The sequence below is a fragment of the Delphinus delphis genome, chromosome 2, assembly GCF_949987515.2.
Source record: "Delphinus delphis chromosome 2, mDelDel1.2, whole genome shotgun sequence".
Classification (NCBI taxonomy): Eukaryota; Metazoa; Chordata; class Mammalia; order Artiodactyla; family Delphinidae; genus Delphinus; species Delphinus delphis.
Genome location: NC_082684.1, coordinates 94,515,659 through 94,531,603, shown reverse-complemented (window position 1 = coordinate 94,531,603; position 15,945 = coordinate 94,515,659). Strand labels below are relative to the sequence as shown.

The 15,945-nt window shown below is 44.3% G+C and overlaps 1 protein-coding gene across 4 annotated transcripts in view; it reads right to left on the bottom strand.

Annotated features, from left to right (window-relative positions):
- Positions 1 to 15,257, bottom strand: part of GLDN (gliomedin) — a 68,477-nt gene extending 53,220 nt beyond the window's left edge. For 2 of the 4 annotated variants that reach the window (XM_060005239.1, XM_060005240.1), the window contains exon 1: positions 14,812 to 15,257. In XM_060005239.1, coding sequence (XP_059861222.1) covers positions 14,812 to 15,213 — 402 coding nt within the window. In that variant the 5' untranslated portion in view covers positions 15,214 to 15,257. The remainder of the gene's footprint in view (positions 1 to 14,811) is intronic. The other 2 variants (XM_060005241.1, XM_060005243.1) reach the window with 1 other exon arrangement.
- Between the last annotated feature and the right edge of the window lie 688 nt (positions 15,258 to 15,945).

The window sequence follows — 15,945 nt, the reverse complement described above, 5'->3', positions numbered from 1 at the left end:
TATGGTCCAGGCACTTTCAATCTGGTGTTTTTGCACTGATTTTCAGGTTGAGTGAGTCTGTGCATGAGCTCTTTAAGCTGTGGTTTTCTGTTCTCTGGAGTTCCATAATTTTCCTGGACATATTTCCTGTTGGTTTTCAAAGCCAGGTGTTTTGGGTGCTCATCTCTCCTGTGCATGATCTAAGGGCTGGGGTGCCTCATGTGGAGCTCAAATCCCTTGCTCCTCAGAAAAAACTCTGCCTTTGTGATCCTTCCCGATTGTGGATTTCCATGGCTAGGGTGTGGTTTTATTCCTTGGCATGACCATATTTCTGTTTCTCTTGTTCGCCTTGATGTTGTCCTTTTACCTTTTGTTCTGGAGACTCTGTTCATCCAGTTTTCATGTCCTTTTTAGAGCGAATTATTCCATATGTAGTTGTAGATTTATTGTGTCTGTGGGTGGAGGTGAGTTCAGGATCTTCCTATGCTGCCACCTTGAACCCTCTCCTGGGCCCTCCTCTTTTAAACATCAAACTACCAAGCCTCTAATATCTTCTCCCACCTGATCTGGCCAATGATTCTCCAATTTAGGATGTATTAGAATCACCTAGAGTGTAATCTACATACAGATTTCCAGACTCAACCTCCACTGATTCTGACTCAGCAGATCCAGAATGTAGCCCAGACATCAGCATTTTTAAACAGATGCTCCCAGGTCTCTTTGATGAAGATGACCCCCACCCACACTTTGAGAAGTTCTACCCTGTACCATCAAAAACAAGGGCTTGTTCCAGCGTCTTTCAGTTCCTGCAGTCTCTCTCTCTCTCTCTGTTTTCCTCTCCCAGAAAACTCCCTAAGAACTCAGACCTTGAGAACAGAGTCCTGACTAATGAGGTGGGGCTCTTTTTGTTCTTCTCCTGATGATTCTTCAGCAATTAAAAAAAAAAAAAAAACCAGAAAGGATCACAGGGTAATTTCTCCATAAGTCACCATGCTTTGTTAACTTATTGATGTGCAAACCACTTTTAAAATTAGAGTTTTTATATCTTTCTGTATTTTCCAAGTTACTATAATATGGAAACATTAACAATCAGAAAAAAGTTGCAAAACTCCTAGTCATTCTCACACTTCGTGTATCATTCTAGCGGTAGCTCTGATGTCGCTTTCCCAAAAGTCTTTCTTCCCCATCTCAGGTTGGAGATGTTCTTATCTCCCCCACAGCATCCCTCACTTCTCCCATCAGGGCACTCTTGTCATCGCCTGGTTACTTGTTTGTTCCCCACTAACTGTAAGCACTTCGGGGAGGGGAAGTATATATCTTGTTTATTTTTATAACCTCAACACATAGCCAATAGCTTTCCACACAGTAAGCTGTGAATGAATGAATTCTTCATTCCTCAGCAGGAAAGAGAACATTCAAGAAGCTAGAGGCGGGCTTCCCTGGTGGCGCAGTGGTTGAGAGTCCGCCTGCCAGTGCAGGGGACATGGGTTCGTGCCCCGGTCCGGGAAGATCCCACATGCCACGGAGTGGCTGGGCCCGTGAGCCATGGCCACTGAGCCTGCGCATCCGGAGCCTGTGCTCTGCAACTGGAGAGGCCACAACAGTGAGAGGACTGCGTACCACACACACAAAAAAAGAAGCTAGAGGGAAGACTGAACATGTTAAATAGCAAATTAAAAAATATTTAAAAACACCCAATTCCAATTTATAGAAATGAAAGTTAGAATGTCTGAAGTGAAAAGTACACTGAGTGGGACTAAGAGCAGAAGAAAGATTAATGAATTTGAAGACATAACAATAGAAACTAGACAAAATGGAACACATGGAGAAAAAAGACTTAAAAAGCAAACAGGTCATCAGTGAGCTGTGGAAAAACTTAAAGTAGCCCAATACATGTGTAATTAGAGTCCCTGGCTGGCAGGGTGGGCAGAAAAATATCTGAAGAAATAATGGCAGAAAATTTCCCAATTTTAATGAGAACTATAAACCTACATTTCCAATAAGCTCAGCAAAACACAAGCAAAAGAAACATGAAGAAAATGACACTAAGGCATATAATAATAAAACTGCTTAAAACATTCAGTAAAAGGTAAATCTTAGGAGCAGCCACAGGAAGAAAAGACACAACCCACAGAGAGGAACAAAGACAAGAACAGCAGGCTTCTCATTGCAAACAGGCAAGTGAGAAGATAGTGGGGTGACGTCTTTCAAGTACTAAAAGGGAAACATTCTCAATTCTATACTCAAAATAATTTTCAAGAATGAAGGCCAGGACTTCAGACATTTCTTACATCTCCCTCTATCATGCTCCACCTAAAACGAACTACCTGCCGTTCAAGGGCCTTTTTCCCTTTCTGAAGCCATGCCCATCTCCCAAGTTTCAGCTCAAATGCCACCTTCTTCTTGAAACCTTTTTTGATTGCCCACTGGATTTTATTCTTACTTCTCTTCGGGTCTTACTATCCTTTGTTCTGTCATATGTGCTTGAGGATTTTCCCCTCCCACTAGCTGATGAGTTCCCTGAGGGCTCCTTTCTTGTTTTTCCTATCACCACAGTGTGCACCCACACTGCCTGGAACAGGCACTTAGCATCTGTTATACTGACTTACATATTACCTAATCCCTGAAAGATTTCTTTTAAACTTCTTTCCAAGGTATTTCTGACGACTTAGAAGTACCTATTTATTCATTAACAAATACTTGATAAGTTGGGCCCTATGTTTATAAAGGTAAGACAATCTCTGGGTACAAAAAGCTTGCAATATAGTTAATTAATATAATTTGTTGTTTATACAAGAGTTTTAAGTAAAATAATCTGGGTTTAATAAGAAGTAGATAGACTCTTGGTTAGAAACTCCCTGTGTCCAGGTCATGAGTATTATCATGCTCAGCATCTCCACTATTTCCTGGGTATACCTCCAACTGGAATTCCTTCCCTCCCAGACTCTGGTATTCAGCTGCCTCTTCAATATCTTCACTTGAACATCTAACAGAAATCTCAATGTCAACATACCCCAAACTGAACTCCTGATATTCCCCTCAAAATTATTCCATCTGCAATTCTTCTATCTCATTAATGGCAATTCTATCTTTCCACTGCTTGGCCACTAACCCTGAAGTCAGTGAACTCCTTTTTTCCCCCCCTCATATTCAAGCTGTCAGCAAATTCCATCAGCTGGACATCAGACATATCTAGACACCGTCCATTTATCATTCTACTGCTACCACCCTGGCCTCAGCCACTGTCTTTTTTTACTACAGTAGCTAAATAAATGGCCTCCCTGCTACCACTGCCCACCCTCCCCACACAGAGAGTCTAGTCCCATCATAGTGATCCTTTGAAAAGGCAGGTCAGATCATATCACTCCTCTGCCTAAAATCCTCCAAAGACTCCCCATAAAGGCTTTACAACAGCCTGCAAGGCCCTACTTGAACTGGTCCTCTTGTCTTTCCTTCCCCCAGTTATCCTCTCCCAGTCTTCTTGCTGTTCCTTGTGCTCTGGGGACACTCTCCTATCTCAGGGTCTTTGCACTTGCTGTTCCCTCTGCCTAAACAGCCCGCCCCTAGATTTCCACATGGCCCACTCCCTCACCTCCTTCAAGTTTTTGCTCAAATGTCACCTTCTTAGTGAGGCCTTCCCCACCCAGAAGACTTCCAGTTGCATCTTCCCCTTCCTGCTCCCTAGTCCTCAACGCTGCTTTATTGCTCTTCACAGCACTCATCACTTTCTAATATTGTAGATAATTTACTTACTTTGGTTCTTGTCGGCTCCTCCCCCCTTCCCCCACTGAACATAAGCCCCAACAGGACAGGGATTTGCATGGTTTGTTCATACTGTTTCTTGTGCACCCACAGTTGTGCCTGTGATATAGTAGGTGCTCAGTAACTACATGCCGAAACTAACACACACGTCCAAAACTCTTAGTATGAAAAGGAACTAGGTTCAGAGACTGTCAGATACCTTAGTCTATATTTGCCCTTGCTGAGTTGTGGATGCATTTTATGAGTGAAGAGGTATTCATCAAATACCTCACTAGAGGTCTAGCGAAGAGTGGAGATATATTTAAAGAGACAAGGTGACCAAAGATGACAAATTAGAGACCAAAACTGTACACAAACAAAGTTTTAGTTGTGTGATACAGACAATAAGTGCAGAAGAGGTTAGGGGTGGAAGAGATGAGTGTTTTGAAGTGAGCTAAGAATCACTTGTCTCCCCCAGGTCTCTAATGGAGTTTTCTGAAGCAGGAGTACTGCTGGAATAATCTCTCACTAACTGTTAATAACAATATTTTGTGCTCACATTGTTTCCTTCAACAAGCATCTTCAGTTAATTTTTGATTTTTATCTAAGCATTCTTATCTTCACCTTATAGTCAGAAAAGTATACATAAACCATAGTTAAGTAACTTGTCCAATGTTGGGGGAATGGACAAAGAATTAATCCATTATCCCAAACTCTGCCCTTTGGCATTCTTTGTACATAGCAAAAACATTTGTGAAGATGTTTTGTCAACCTACTCCCTGCTCAGTCTCCTCCTCCCTCCGCTCAGAGAATAGCTACAAGTGGTTAGCCCAGAAAATATTTAGAGGAGGTCCTTGGGTTGAGATGCTCACCCACAAAATAATTGTTGATGATGTTAGCATCAGAACACTGGCTGGATGGAACTGTTGGTTTGACAAACATGCTGTTCCTATGGGGTTCAAAAAGATTTGGTCTATGAAAGGATAAATGCATGAGTTCACCTTGAACATGAATAAAATATTTGCAAATTATCCTTAGTATAATTAACGTCCCTAAATTCAATACCAAGCATATATATTGAACCCATGAACCATAAAAATGACTATCTGGGAAATAACATTCTTTCTAGAAGTCTGTGTGTTTCCCTTATGGCACCCGAGATGCCAGACCTTGGAGTTATTCTAGAACCTGCCCTTTCTCTGGCAAGTTCTATTGATTCAATCTCCATTGTTTTAATTACAAGGCTTCAAAAGTCCCTGAAGCACAAAAAGGAAGGATTTGAGAAATACTAAATATCAGTAACAACAAGCTAACATATATTGAGTTCTAGGCACCATGCTAAGGACTTCACATAGATTATTGAATTGAATCCTTACGATAACATCTAAGGTAGATACTACTGTCATTGCCTTCTTAAGAATGAGGAAACTGAGATTCAGAGAGGTTGAGTGATCTGTTAAAGGTCACACAGCTAAGAGGGGAGCTAGGAGTAAACACACATAAAGGCTTTCGGGTCTGTCTTTTAATTTTTAGACTTGTAAAGACCTCTCTCATAGAGAAGACAGAATTCTTCTTGGAAGAAATGGGTTCTCCTTTCCTTGAATATTCTTTTACCCTTCAGTTTTCCTTTTCTCTTTTTCCTCTCATATTCAGTCTCAAAACAAATTTAGCATCCTCACTTCTAAACTAACCCACTTTAGGTTCCTCAATTCTGTCCAAGATGCTACCATCTTTGGATGGATCTGGACCAGGTGGCTCCTTTCTCTTTCTTATATCCAATTAGTTCCCAACTTCAATGCATCCTTATTTCTTGGTATTTCTAGGATCTATATCTTCTCCATTTCTGATGCCATCACCTTAGCCAGACAGAACCATTTCCTGCCTGGACTAATACAATAATTTCCTAACTTTCTTCCTGTCTCTTGTCTCCCCTGTGCAGTCCTTCCTGCATTGTACAGCCAGACCTGTCCTATAAAACCACATTCTTCATGATTGCCCCTTGAAAAATGCTCCCAATTGCCCATCAGATTCATTCTCAACTTTTCAAATGTAGAAATTCAAGGCTCTCTCTCATGTAGCCATCTTAATTCCTCTCCCACAGCCCAAACTCCCCAGTGCAGGAAAGCTTCTTGCTCTTCCAAGACTTGTACTACATTCATTCCTGTCCCTAGACCTTGGCTCAAGTTATTACCTGAACTTGGAATGATTTTCCCTCCTTGCCTGCTCAAATCTCACCAACGCTTCATTGCCCATTACAAGTTCTGTCTCCTCCATGAAACCTGCCTTCATCACTTTAGTGAGGATTGATTTTCTCTCTTTGTCACTGCCCTGATGCTTACTGTAAAGGATTTTTCTCTAAAGGTCTTCCTGTTCACAGGGATTGATTCCAAGGTCCTCAAATGCTGCCTAAAGGGAGAAGGCCTTTTCTACCTTTGAGAGAAAGGATTCCAGACCCCAATCACACTAAGTTACTGAAAAACTGGGGAATTATTTTGCAGCTGCCAGCCCATCATTTTAGCTTGGGTACAGTTATCCAAAATGCATTTCCAAGTCCTTCTCAGTTTTTACATACAGCCAATGCAGGATCTCCAAAGTTCCCAGCACTTTGATAAGCACAAGAAACTTTCTGAGTGGCAAGATGAAGGGGTTTTTCTACCTATTGTGTTCAGAACAAATTGCATTTTAAGTGATCTTTAGTTGGCCTTGTTGTTTTAACTCTACCTTTCAGTAAAGAAAATTGTGTCTCAACTTTAGTCAGACTAGAAGTAAATTATATCTACTTAAAATATAGAGCTATTAAAACCCAAAGAGCTACATAAAAAAAAAAGCAACTGATGGGCTGAAAAATGCTCCCTTTGTAGAAGAATTACAACCTAAAATCATCTTCTTGTTTTACACAACATGACCTTTAGTCTGTAGATAAAATGCATGTAAATGAAGCTTGAATGTCAACTAGATTTGGCGAAGGATTTTTTCTGGTGCGGGGGGAGGGAGGGAAGGAGAGTTTGAATAATGTAGATTTTTTTTTTAAATGTCTTTTTTTCCAGATAAGTATGTTTTATCAGATATAAAGACTATTTTGATAGTTCTCACATAGGTACCTATATCCTAGAGAACATGAGACCCCTAAGAAGTAAATTGTTCTCCTTTCTTAGAAGTTTTTTGCTCTACCTTCCACTCACATTTTGTCAATTTTCCAAATGAAAGCACCCAAAACTTTTTTCAGGACTGCCACCAACAGGAATCAGCAGGAGTTAACAACAGCTACGCCAGTCAGAAATGGGGTGAATGTGACTCTCTTCTAGTGGGTGTCAAACCTCGTCATCAGTGGCCATGAAGAAGGGGTGAGGCCCCAGGAAAGCCTGAACTGTTGAAGAAGGCTTGTTCCCATATCAAGGCTAATTCTGTTTTGTTTTCAATGACAAGATGATTTAGGTTGGTGTGATGCCACCCTAGGCTTCAAAAGGCCAAATATGATCCCGAAACAGCAGCTGATAAAAGCACATATGATCAGACAACTTGGCATTCTGAAGAAAGTGGAGATGAAGAGTAAACCCAGAAACAAGATACTGAGGGCTTTGGACAAGGAGGGCTGCATGATAAAGTCATAGTGGTTAATCTCAGTAACAGCAACAATGAACACTTACTGGAAATCTGACTATACCAGGCACTGTCCTTTACCTACATTATTTCCCTTAAACCTCCTAACAGCCCTATGAGGTGCATACTATTATCTTAATCTTACAGAGGAGGAAACTGAGGGTTGGGGAAATTAAAAGACTTGCCCAAGGTCACACAGCTACCAAGCTGTGGGCCCGGGATGAGAATCCGTCTGACTCGTGCGTCAGACGACTGCCACAACATACCTCAGGGAAGCATCAGGGAGAGAGAATTGGGCTGCAAACCTGACTGTGAAGAAGGAATCCCAGGCCTCTCAAGTTAAGGGCAGGAACACAATGGCTGAAGGTGGCAGTAGCACCATGTGGAGGTGAGCTTGGAACAGCCAAAGATGGATCCTGAGACATGGGCTTTACAGAGGATGAACAGCCCCTTGGCATTGGAAGACCCGTGATCTGAGCAGTTGTTTTGCAACTCACCCAGACAGGGCTCTCCGCCCAAGGATCTCGCCTGTCATCTAGTGGGCAGTGGTACAAAATGACAGGCAGGTCTGAGGGATTCTGCTGTCTCTCCAGAGTGGAGTGGCACTTTTCCAGGGGGGGACCATGACTTTGAGTTCATTTTATCCTTGGCACAGTGGCAGTGAAGGTTGAAGGAAAGGCAGGGAAACAGCAGAAAAAGATGAGAGTGGACAATTCACCAGGCCCAAGCAGGTCCAACCTGCTCAGGCTGTAAAGGCTCAGCAGGCTTGTTCCTGTTGCCCTCACCTCTGCTGCTTTGGCTAGAAAGAAGCTAAGAACTTTTGAATAGCCACAGGACCTGAGAGCAGGTCCAAATGGTTTAATGCCTTTCATGTGGTCAACACAACTTCCCTGTCCCTACGGGTCCAGATGCTCAGTCTTGACCCATTTGTTTCTCACATAAATCCTTAGAGAATCATGACAACTGTACATCTACACTGAATGCTTTATTTTCATGTGTGCAAAATATGTGTCAATGAAGAAAGTGTCTGAAGGATGTAGCTAAGGGGCCAACTCTCTCCTGTCTTCCTCACATACCATCATGACCTGATACGTGAGTGAAGTTTATGGGTGTGTTCACAGTACCAATACCAGACACAGTCTTAGCAGAGATGTAGCTTCAAATTCTCTCTTACCCTTGATACCTGGAAATGGCTTCTAACATGCAAATTAACCCCACAGTGTCAGGTGTGACATCCCAAGTGCCCACGTGCACATGCTGCTATGAGGAAGGCCACAGAAACCCACCTCCCAGTCTCTCCGTGTGGGTTATTACTTTGGCTGCCCAGTCTTTTTTTGTTCTGCTCTATCAGGCCTCTGAGCTCTCATTAGGGTCCACTTCATGTGACAGGACCTAATGGGGTATATGTTTCTCCCCTTCAACTGAAGAGAATAGATGCGGTGTGAAACAAGGCCTAGATATGGGGTTAAATGGGTGGCTAAAAGCTGTCCTAACACTGACTGCTCTTGACTTGGGAAGTCAGCTTATGGGGAGCAAAGGCTTAAGGGCTGGTTCAGCCCCACAGCCTCCCTCTAGAGTGAAACCACAGTCTCAGGGCAGCTCTGTCCTGGGCTCTGTTTCCTTGTGGGAGGTCTTAAACTCCAGGGTTAACCCTATGCTGGAAGAACCCTGATTTTACTAAATTAGCTCTCCAAAGGAACCATCCCTAGCACCCCTCCGTTCCCATGGACCACTGTCTAAATGAGAGGTTGGCAAAGTTTTCTGCAAAGGACAAGACAGAAAATATATTAGGCTTCGTGGGCCGTATGGTCTCTGGCACAACTACTCAGTTCTCCGGTTGTCATGTGTCAAGCAGCCACAGACAGTACATAAACAAGTGGGCATGGATGTATTCCAGTAAAACTGTATTTATGGTTACTGAAACCTGAATTTCATATAATGTTCAGGTGTCGTGAAATATTATTCCTCTTTTTATTTTTTTTTTCCTATCCATTTATAAATTTAAAAATCATTCTTAAGTCATGGGCTGCACAAAAACAAGTAGCAGCCTTGATTTGACCTTAGGCCATAGTTTGTTAACCCCTGGTCTAAATCCTCAGCTTTTACACCCTGGAAGTGACCCAGTTCGAGTGGGAAAGGCAGGGGTTACCTTCCTTTCCTTCAAGGAAATATAGCATCCATACAAGCAGAAGTTGTAACTACAGGTAATGTAATTTTTGTCCCCTGTAAACAAGATAATGCATAGATCCATATAAGTGTACCTCATAGCAATCATCATGAAAAGTTCTGTTTGCTATAATGCATTACTGCTTAACATAGCTGGAATCTCCTCCTTGAGAATGACCTTCAGAACACATGTTTGTGAAAAGCCATAGTGACAGGAAATCTCCATCCTCCGAAGGTGGAGTTAATGTTTAGAGACAGCCAGAAACAAAACAAAATGAAACAAACCAAACCAAACTGAATGCAAAAAACCATCTCCATTTAACCACCAATAATGATAACAATGGTCTAGATACCACTATCCTTTCAGAACCAGGCTGGGAAATCAGTGGTGGGGGTGGAGGTTGTGCTGGAACTAAATAAAGCCATTTTTGTTCAAAACTACTCATTATTATGAGGTGAGCCTGCTGCAAACTAAGCTTGGAAGTCCTAACTTGGCCCCTAACAATGTGAGTGTTGTTTGCCCAACACACTGCCAGTCAATTCAAAAACATTTTGAGGGAATTTTTGTCAATACTTCAAAGCCAAGAGATTTCACATAAAATGTCAGATTTTTTACTTTTCTTGACAAAATTAAAAGATCAGGCACACTGGGCTCTCGTTCTCATACAGCAGCCACAGCAAAAGCCTCCCCTATAGACACAGCACATGAACCGTGGGCTGGAGCAGTCCCTACCATGCCCTATGGCCCCCAGCCCAGGGGCAGCTGCCATGCAACCTTGTGCTTATGGCCTTTTCACTCACGATAAGAGTAACACAATCACATGGTTCAAAAGTCAAAATGATGCACAAAGCTATGCAGTGAAAGGCTCATTCCCACCTCATCCCCACCCTCCCTAAGTAAATACTTTTGTTAATTTCATTTATTTTTTCCCCCTTCTTCCTTACACTTTTGTCACTTAAAATATATCCTGGGGATTGTTCCCATAGCAGAACACAGAGAATTTACTTATTCTTGTTTTACAGCTACCTCGTATCCCAGTGGATGTATAGGTCAGTTTATTTAACTAGTCCTGTAGTGGACACAGGTTAATAGTCTTCTCTTTTTACAAATATTCTGCAATGAATAACCATGTGCATACGTCATTTCAGAGGTGATAAAGTCTGTTGTGCAGGATAAATTCCCACAAGCAAGATTACTGGGTCAGAGGGTAAATGGGTTTGTAATCCAAAGGTATTGCCAAATTGGCTTCCATATGGGTTGTAGCATTTTGCACTCCAAACAGCAATGCAAGAGCATGTCTGTTTCCCTTCAGTTTCCCCAACAGAATATGTCGACAAACCTTTGCAGTTGCCATTCTGACAGGTAAAAATTATATTTCAGAGCAGTTGTAATTTGCATTTTTGAATCAAGAGTTCTTTTCCTGTGTTTTTAAGAGAAATTTGTATTTCTTTTCCTGAGAACTATCTGTTCCATACTCCTACTGAATTCCTATTTCTGTTGCAGATTTCCCCATTAAATTCTTATCTTTTTAAATCAACTTCTAGAACTGCTATATATATTCAGAAGAGTAGCCCTGTACCTATGATATGAGCTGCAAATATTTCTTTCCAGTTTGTCATTTATCTTTTGCCTCTGTTTATGGTGTATGCATCTGTTTTTATTGTTTGTGATGCAGTTTTGTTGTTGTGTGTGCCTTTTAAATGTGGTTAAATTTACTTATTTCATTGTTTGCTTCAGGCTTTTGAGTTATAGTTTGAAAGAAAGGTATTCCCCATTCCAAAATTAAAAATGAATTTACTCATATTTTCTTCTAGCAATTTTAGAGTTTCATTTTTTAAATGTAAATCTTTGATCTATTTAAAGCTTGTTAAGGTGCACATTGTGAGAAGTGAAACTTTCTTGGGTGCTTGACCTAAGATTTCAGGGAGGATGATAAAGCTACCAGAACATCAATAAGAGTGAGATCTGAAGAATGGGTGAGAAAGAGCAACTGATGAGAGGAAGAGGGAGAAGAGGGGTGGTGAGGGAGTGGAGACTAAACAGAAGCAGCATCTCCTGCAGGAGTTCCTGGCAGATGGGTTCCATTACTCACTGGTACCCAGGGCCCCTTTTATTACTTTTCTCCAAAGTAGCCACTTACTTTTAAAGATTTAATGTGTTTGGCCGTACCAAACTAACTGTACTTAAGTAATAATTAGTTATGTTGCCCTTTCAACAAAGTCATTTACAGCTGCCAATCAGTTTCCGGTCAGACTGTGCTAACCAGAATGACCACGCTGAGTTGATGTACTTTCAGCCAAAAGCACAGAACTTAGAAGTGTCAGTTGGCTTAAGAAGACTTTTTTGGAAGACTTTTTGAAATGCTGAAATTAGTCTGCATACAGCTTACTTCTTTGTTCCTAGATCTCTAAGGACATGGGGCTTCTGATTTCACCCTCATTCAAGACCTACTGGTGCTATATAAAAGGGCAAGGGAAAGTGTAGACTTCAACCTTCAAAAGTGAGCACATTGAACTCCATGCTGTACACTAAATAGTTCTCTTAGCAGCTTTTCTACTCAAGGGGCCCTGAGAAAGTTCTTAAAAATTGTTTCCTCATGTGAATAATGCTCTGTTCTGAGAAAAACAGAGAGTAAAAATGAGAAAAATCTGCAAAGGTGAATGGTGAGAGTGTTGCTAAAATAAAGTATGTAAAGGGCTTTTCACCAATTAAGTTGGTTCCTCTGCCCAAAGTAGAGGCCTCAAGGGAGAACTGATGAGCGTGCGATGCTTAACACAGCTGACCGTCATCAGGAAGGCATGCCAAGGTCCTTTGTGTTGGTGAGTGGGCACCACCCCTATCAATTAATTCAGAATCTCTGGGAGGTGGGGCCTAGGTATCAGTCATGTTTAAACTCCCCATATGATTTCAATGTGCAACCACTGCTCTGGAACGGTGTTATTCAAAGTGTTTTTCTCAGACCAGCAGCACTGATGTCAGCGGGAACTTGCTACAAACGCAGAAGCTCAGGCCCCAACTTAGACCTTCTGAATCAGAATCTGTATTTTAACAAGATCCCCAAAATATTCACATGCGCATTAAAGAAGCCATGGGCTAGAGGAGCTTTTCTCAAAGTGTGGCACCTAGACCACCTGTATGAAACTCATCAAGGGGTTGGGAAGGTGGGGGAAATGGGGATCAGGAAGGAAGCCAATTCTGGAGATTATAATTCTACAAATCTGAGGGTGGGGCCCTGAAATCTGCATTTTTAATATGTTCCCAGGTGATCCCTAAGCCTACTGTTTGAGAACTACTCCCAAGAGGAATATGATAGTGGCTTTCTCCTGGCCTGCATAGAAAGTCCCTCAGTGACTCCAAAAGGTCAAAGCACACCCATTGCAAGTGGAAGATGAGTTGGGGATAATCTACAAGTGCTTCTCAGCCTGACAAATGTAATGTTTCTGCTGACTTGCAACAGAGCAGGTGGTGGTAGTTAAATCAGCTTTCATATTGACACAGAAATGAGTCTCTGCGTTCTCTTGGGTTAGCGACCGAACAGGATGCAATTTGGATACATAAGCCTCTACCTTAAAAGCAGGATTAAAAATATAAAATGTTGATGTTCAGATGCATCCTTCTCAGATGATTTCAAAAACCCCTCAAAATGCGTGGTGGAGAGCCAAGAAAGAGTGAATTCTCTTAAGGAGATCTCTTTGTTTTACAGAGTTCTTTTTTTCGAAATTTTTGCTTGGGCCCAGATTTCTAAATGATAACGTGGGTAAAAACTGAATCCAGGAATGGAAAATGTGATCTTTCTCAAAAGATGTGTTTGAAGTGTGTAGTACTTCCATGTAGTTTTACTTTATCTTTTTTATATAAAATACTCCTTGATTGATTGATTGATTTTTGGCTGCGTTGGGTCCCTGCCGCTGCCCACGGGCCCTCTCCAGCCGCGGCGAGCCGGGGCCACTCTCAGCCGCGGTGCTCGGGCCCCTCATTGCAGGGTCCCCTCCTGCCTCAGAGCATGGGCTCCAGGCGCGCGGGCCTCAGCAGTTGTGGCTCCCAGGCTCACTAGTTGTGGCTCACGCAGGGGCTCCAGAGCGCAGGCTCAGCAGCCGTGGTGCAGGGGCCCAGCCGCTATGCCGCATGTGGGATCCTTCCGGACCAGGACACGAACTCTTCCCCCACCCCCCTCCTCCCCTCCCCCCTCCCCCCTCGCATTGGCAGGCGGACTCCCAACCACTGGGCCACCAGGGAAGTCCTCCATGTAGTTTTAAAAGCACTTCAGCTCATGTAAGATATTTTTAAACTTCTATAACAGGTTTAAGTGGATTTATCTTCAAATACCTAGGATTCCAAAATATGGCTCACACGTGACTTGAGGTGACAGAACTGAAATCTTTGTAATTTTAAAGTGAAATAAGACCATAGTGGTTGTAACGGATAATGAAATGAAATGGGGAACTGCAATGTGATCTAAATGTATAATTACTGAGTTAAAATCAGCAAAAGCAAAGAAAGTTAACACTAGAAAACAGATTTCTGAGGCTTTGCTTTAAATACTTTTTTTAACAGCAGTGTTTCTTAAACCTTCTGGGGGTACTGCAATGGAGCCCCTTTGAAAATCTAACGAAAAGCTATGGACTCTCCCTAGATGCACGCGCCTGCGAGAGCACACGCTGACATTTTCTGAAGTTCCATAGACTTTTTAGAGCCCATATGATGAACCTCAGCTTTGACATTGCGTTTTAAGAAAATTGCGCTATGTTGATTTCCACTATTTTTAAGCACTTTAGACACAAGATTAAGTTTCTCCGTAGAAAGGTCCCGGGGTTGGTAAAATTAGGGCTGATTGTTTTCACTTAAACAGAGACTATTAGGTCGGCAGTCTTGTGCTGATGAGCCGAGGCCAGGTGAAACGCCAGACCACTAGATCATGCCAGGGAAAGAAACCTTTATTGAAGAAGCCTGCGCTCTCTCAGAAATGCTACCTCCGTGCTCTCAGGGGGCCCCTACGAATTGCACAGGCACAGCCCGGGGCTGCTGTGGCTCCTGGCACACCAGAAGGTGAAAACTTATGTCCAAAGTTAGGAAGCAGGCTCTTAAAAACACTGCCTACTCCGCTCATTTATCTGCAGACTGAACGACGTCAGAGGTGGAAGACTTACCCCTTCACTCCCTCCCCCATTTAACAATGAAGAAACTGACCCCAGAGGGTTAAGGTGCTTGCCAAGGTGACTTCCCCAGAGGGCTCACACCCAGGACCTCTCCCCACGGCACCTTGCCGTCTGGCCGGGGGAGGAGAGGGCGTCTAGGGCTCTCTCCCCACACTGTACGCCGCTCACCCCGGCGGGGGCGTCAGGGGGAGCTGAGACCCCGCCTACCGGCACCATGGAGTAGGTCATCATCAACAGCATGTCGTGGCTCTCGGCGCGGATGTGCTGCGCCGGCTCCCCGCCGTGGCTGCGCTTGTTGCGCGCGGCGCTCACAGGATCTGGCGGTGGCGCGGGCGCCCGGCGAGGTGCGTGACTCAGCTCCGCCAGGAAGGCGCGCAGGGCGCTGTCCTCGCGCTGCTCCCGGCCACGCTGCGCCTCCAGCGCTCGCAGCGCCGCGCTCAGCCCGCGCCACTGGCACAGCGCGAACACCGTGCCCACAGCATTGATCGCCGAGAGCAGGGCCACGGCGGCCAGGGCGCCGCGCAGCCCCCAGCCCGCGTCCCCGCGGCCTCGCTCCGCGCCTCCGGCCATACTCTGTGCGCCTCGGGCCAGGTCGGGCAAGGCTCTGCCACCTTTCAACCCCGCAGCCTTTATACGCTGTGGGCAAGCTGTGGGCTGGTGGCAGCGCCGTGAGTCACGCCGCCCTTTGGCCTGGCTGGCGGGGCGGGTTGGGGACAGTAGTGGTGGCGCCCGAGCAGCCCGGAGGGACAGGCAGGCGGAGAGGGGGAGAGGAGCGAGTGGAGACAGTCCGCGGAGAGGGGCAGGGCTCACGCTCCTGGTGCCCGGCCAAGCAAACCAGCAAACCCGTCTCTCCTTCCTTTTCCCCCGCTGCCCTGCGCGTGGGCATTGCCGTGGCCCAGACGGGCAGAACGAGGGTCAGACTGAGGGGGAGAGCAGGAATTCTTATGGCCTGAGAAGTCGCTGGATTCCACCCCCTCCTCCCCCCACACTGCCCTCTCTGGAGAAAAGGATCAGCATGCCCTGATGCCAAGGCATGTGCCCACTGTCCCTGGGAGGTCTGCTGCTGGGCTGGGTCCCAGGCTGCCTATCATTCCTCCCCAGGGTCATAAGGCCTCATGTGGCCACTGAAGACCCCACTCGATCTTTCCTAGGAAGGGAATGGCTAGAGACAGGGCAACAGCTGGCATTGGAGGGTTAAAAAAGCCACCCATCCAGAAAAGCCCAGCCCTGCATGACAAGCAGGAATCATCTGTGAAGGGAGATTATTCAGGATGTGACAGGCCAAGAACTCTCCCATGAGAC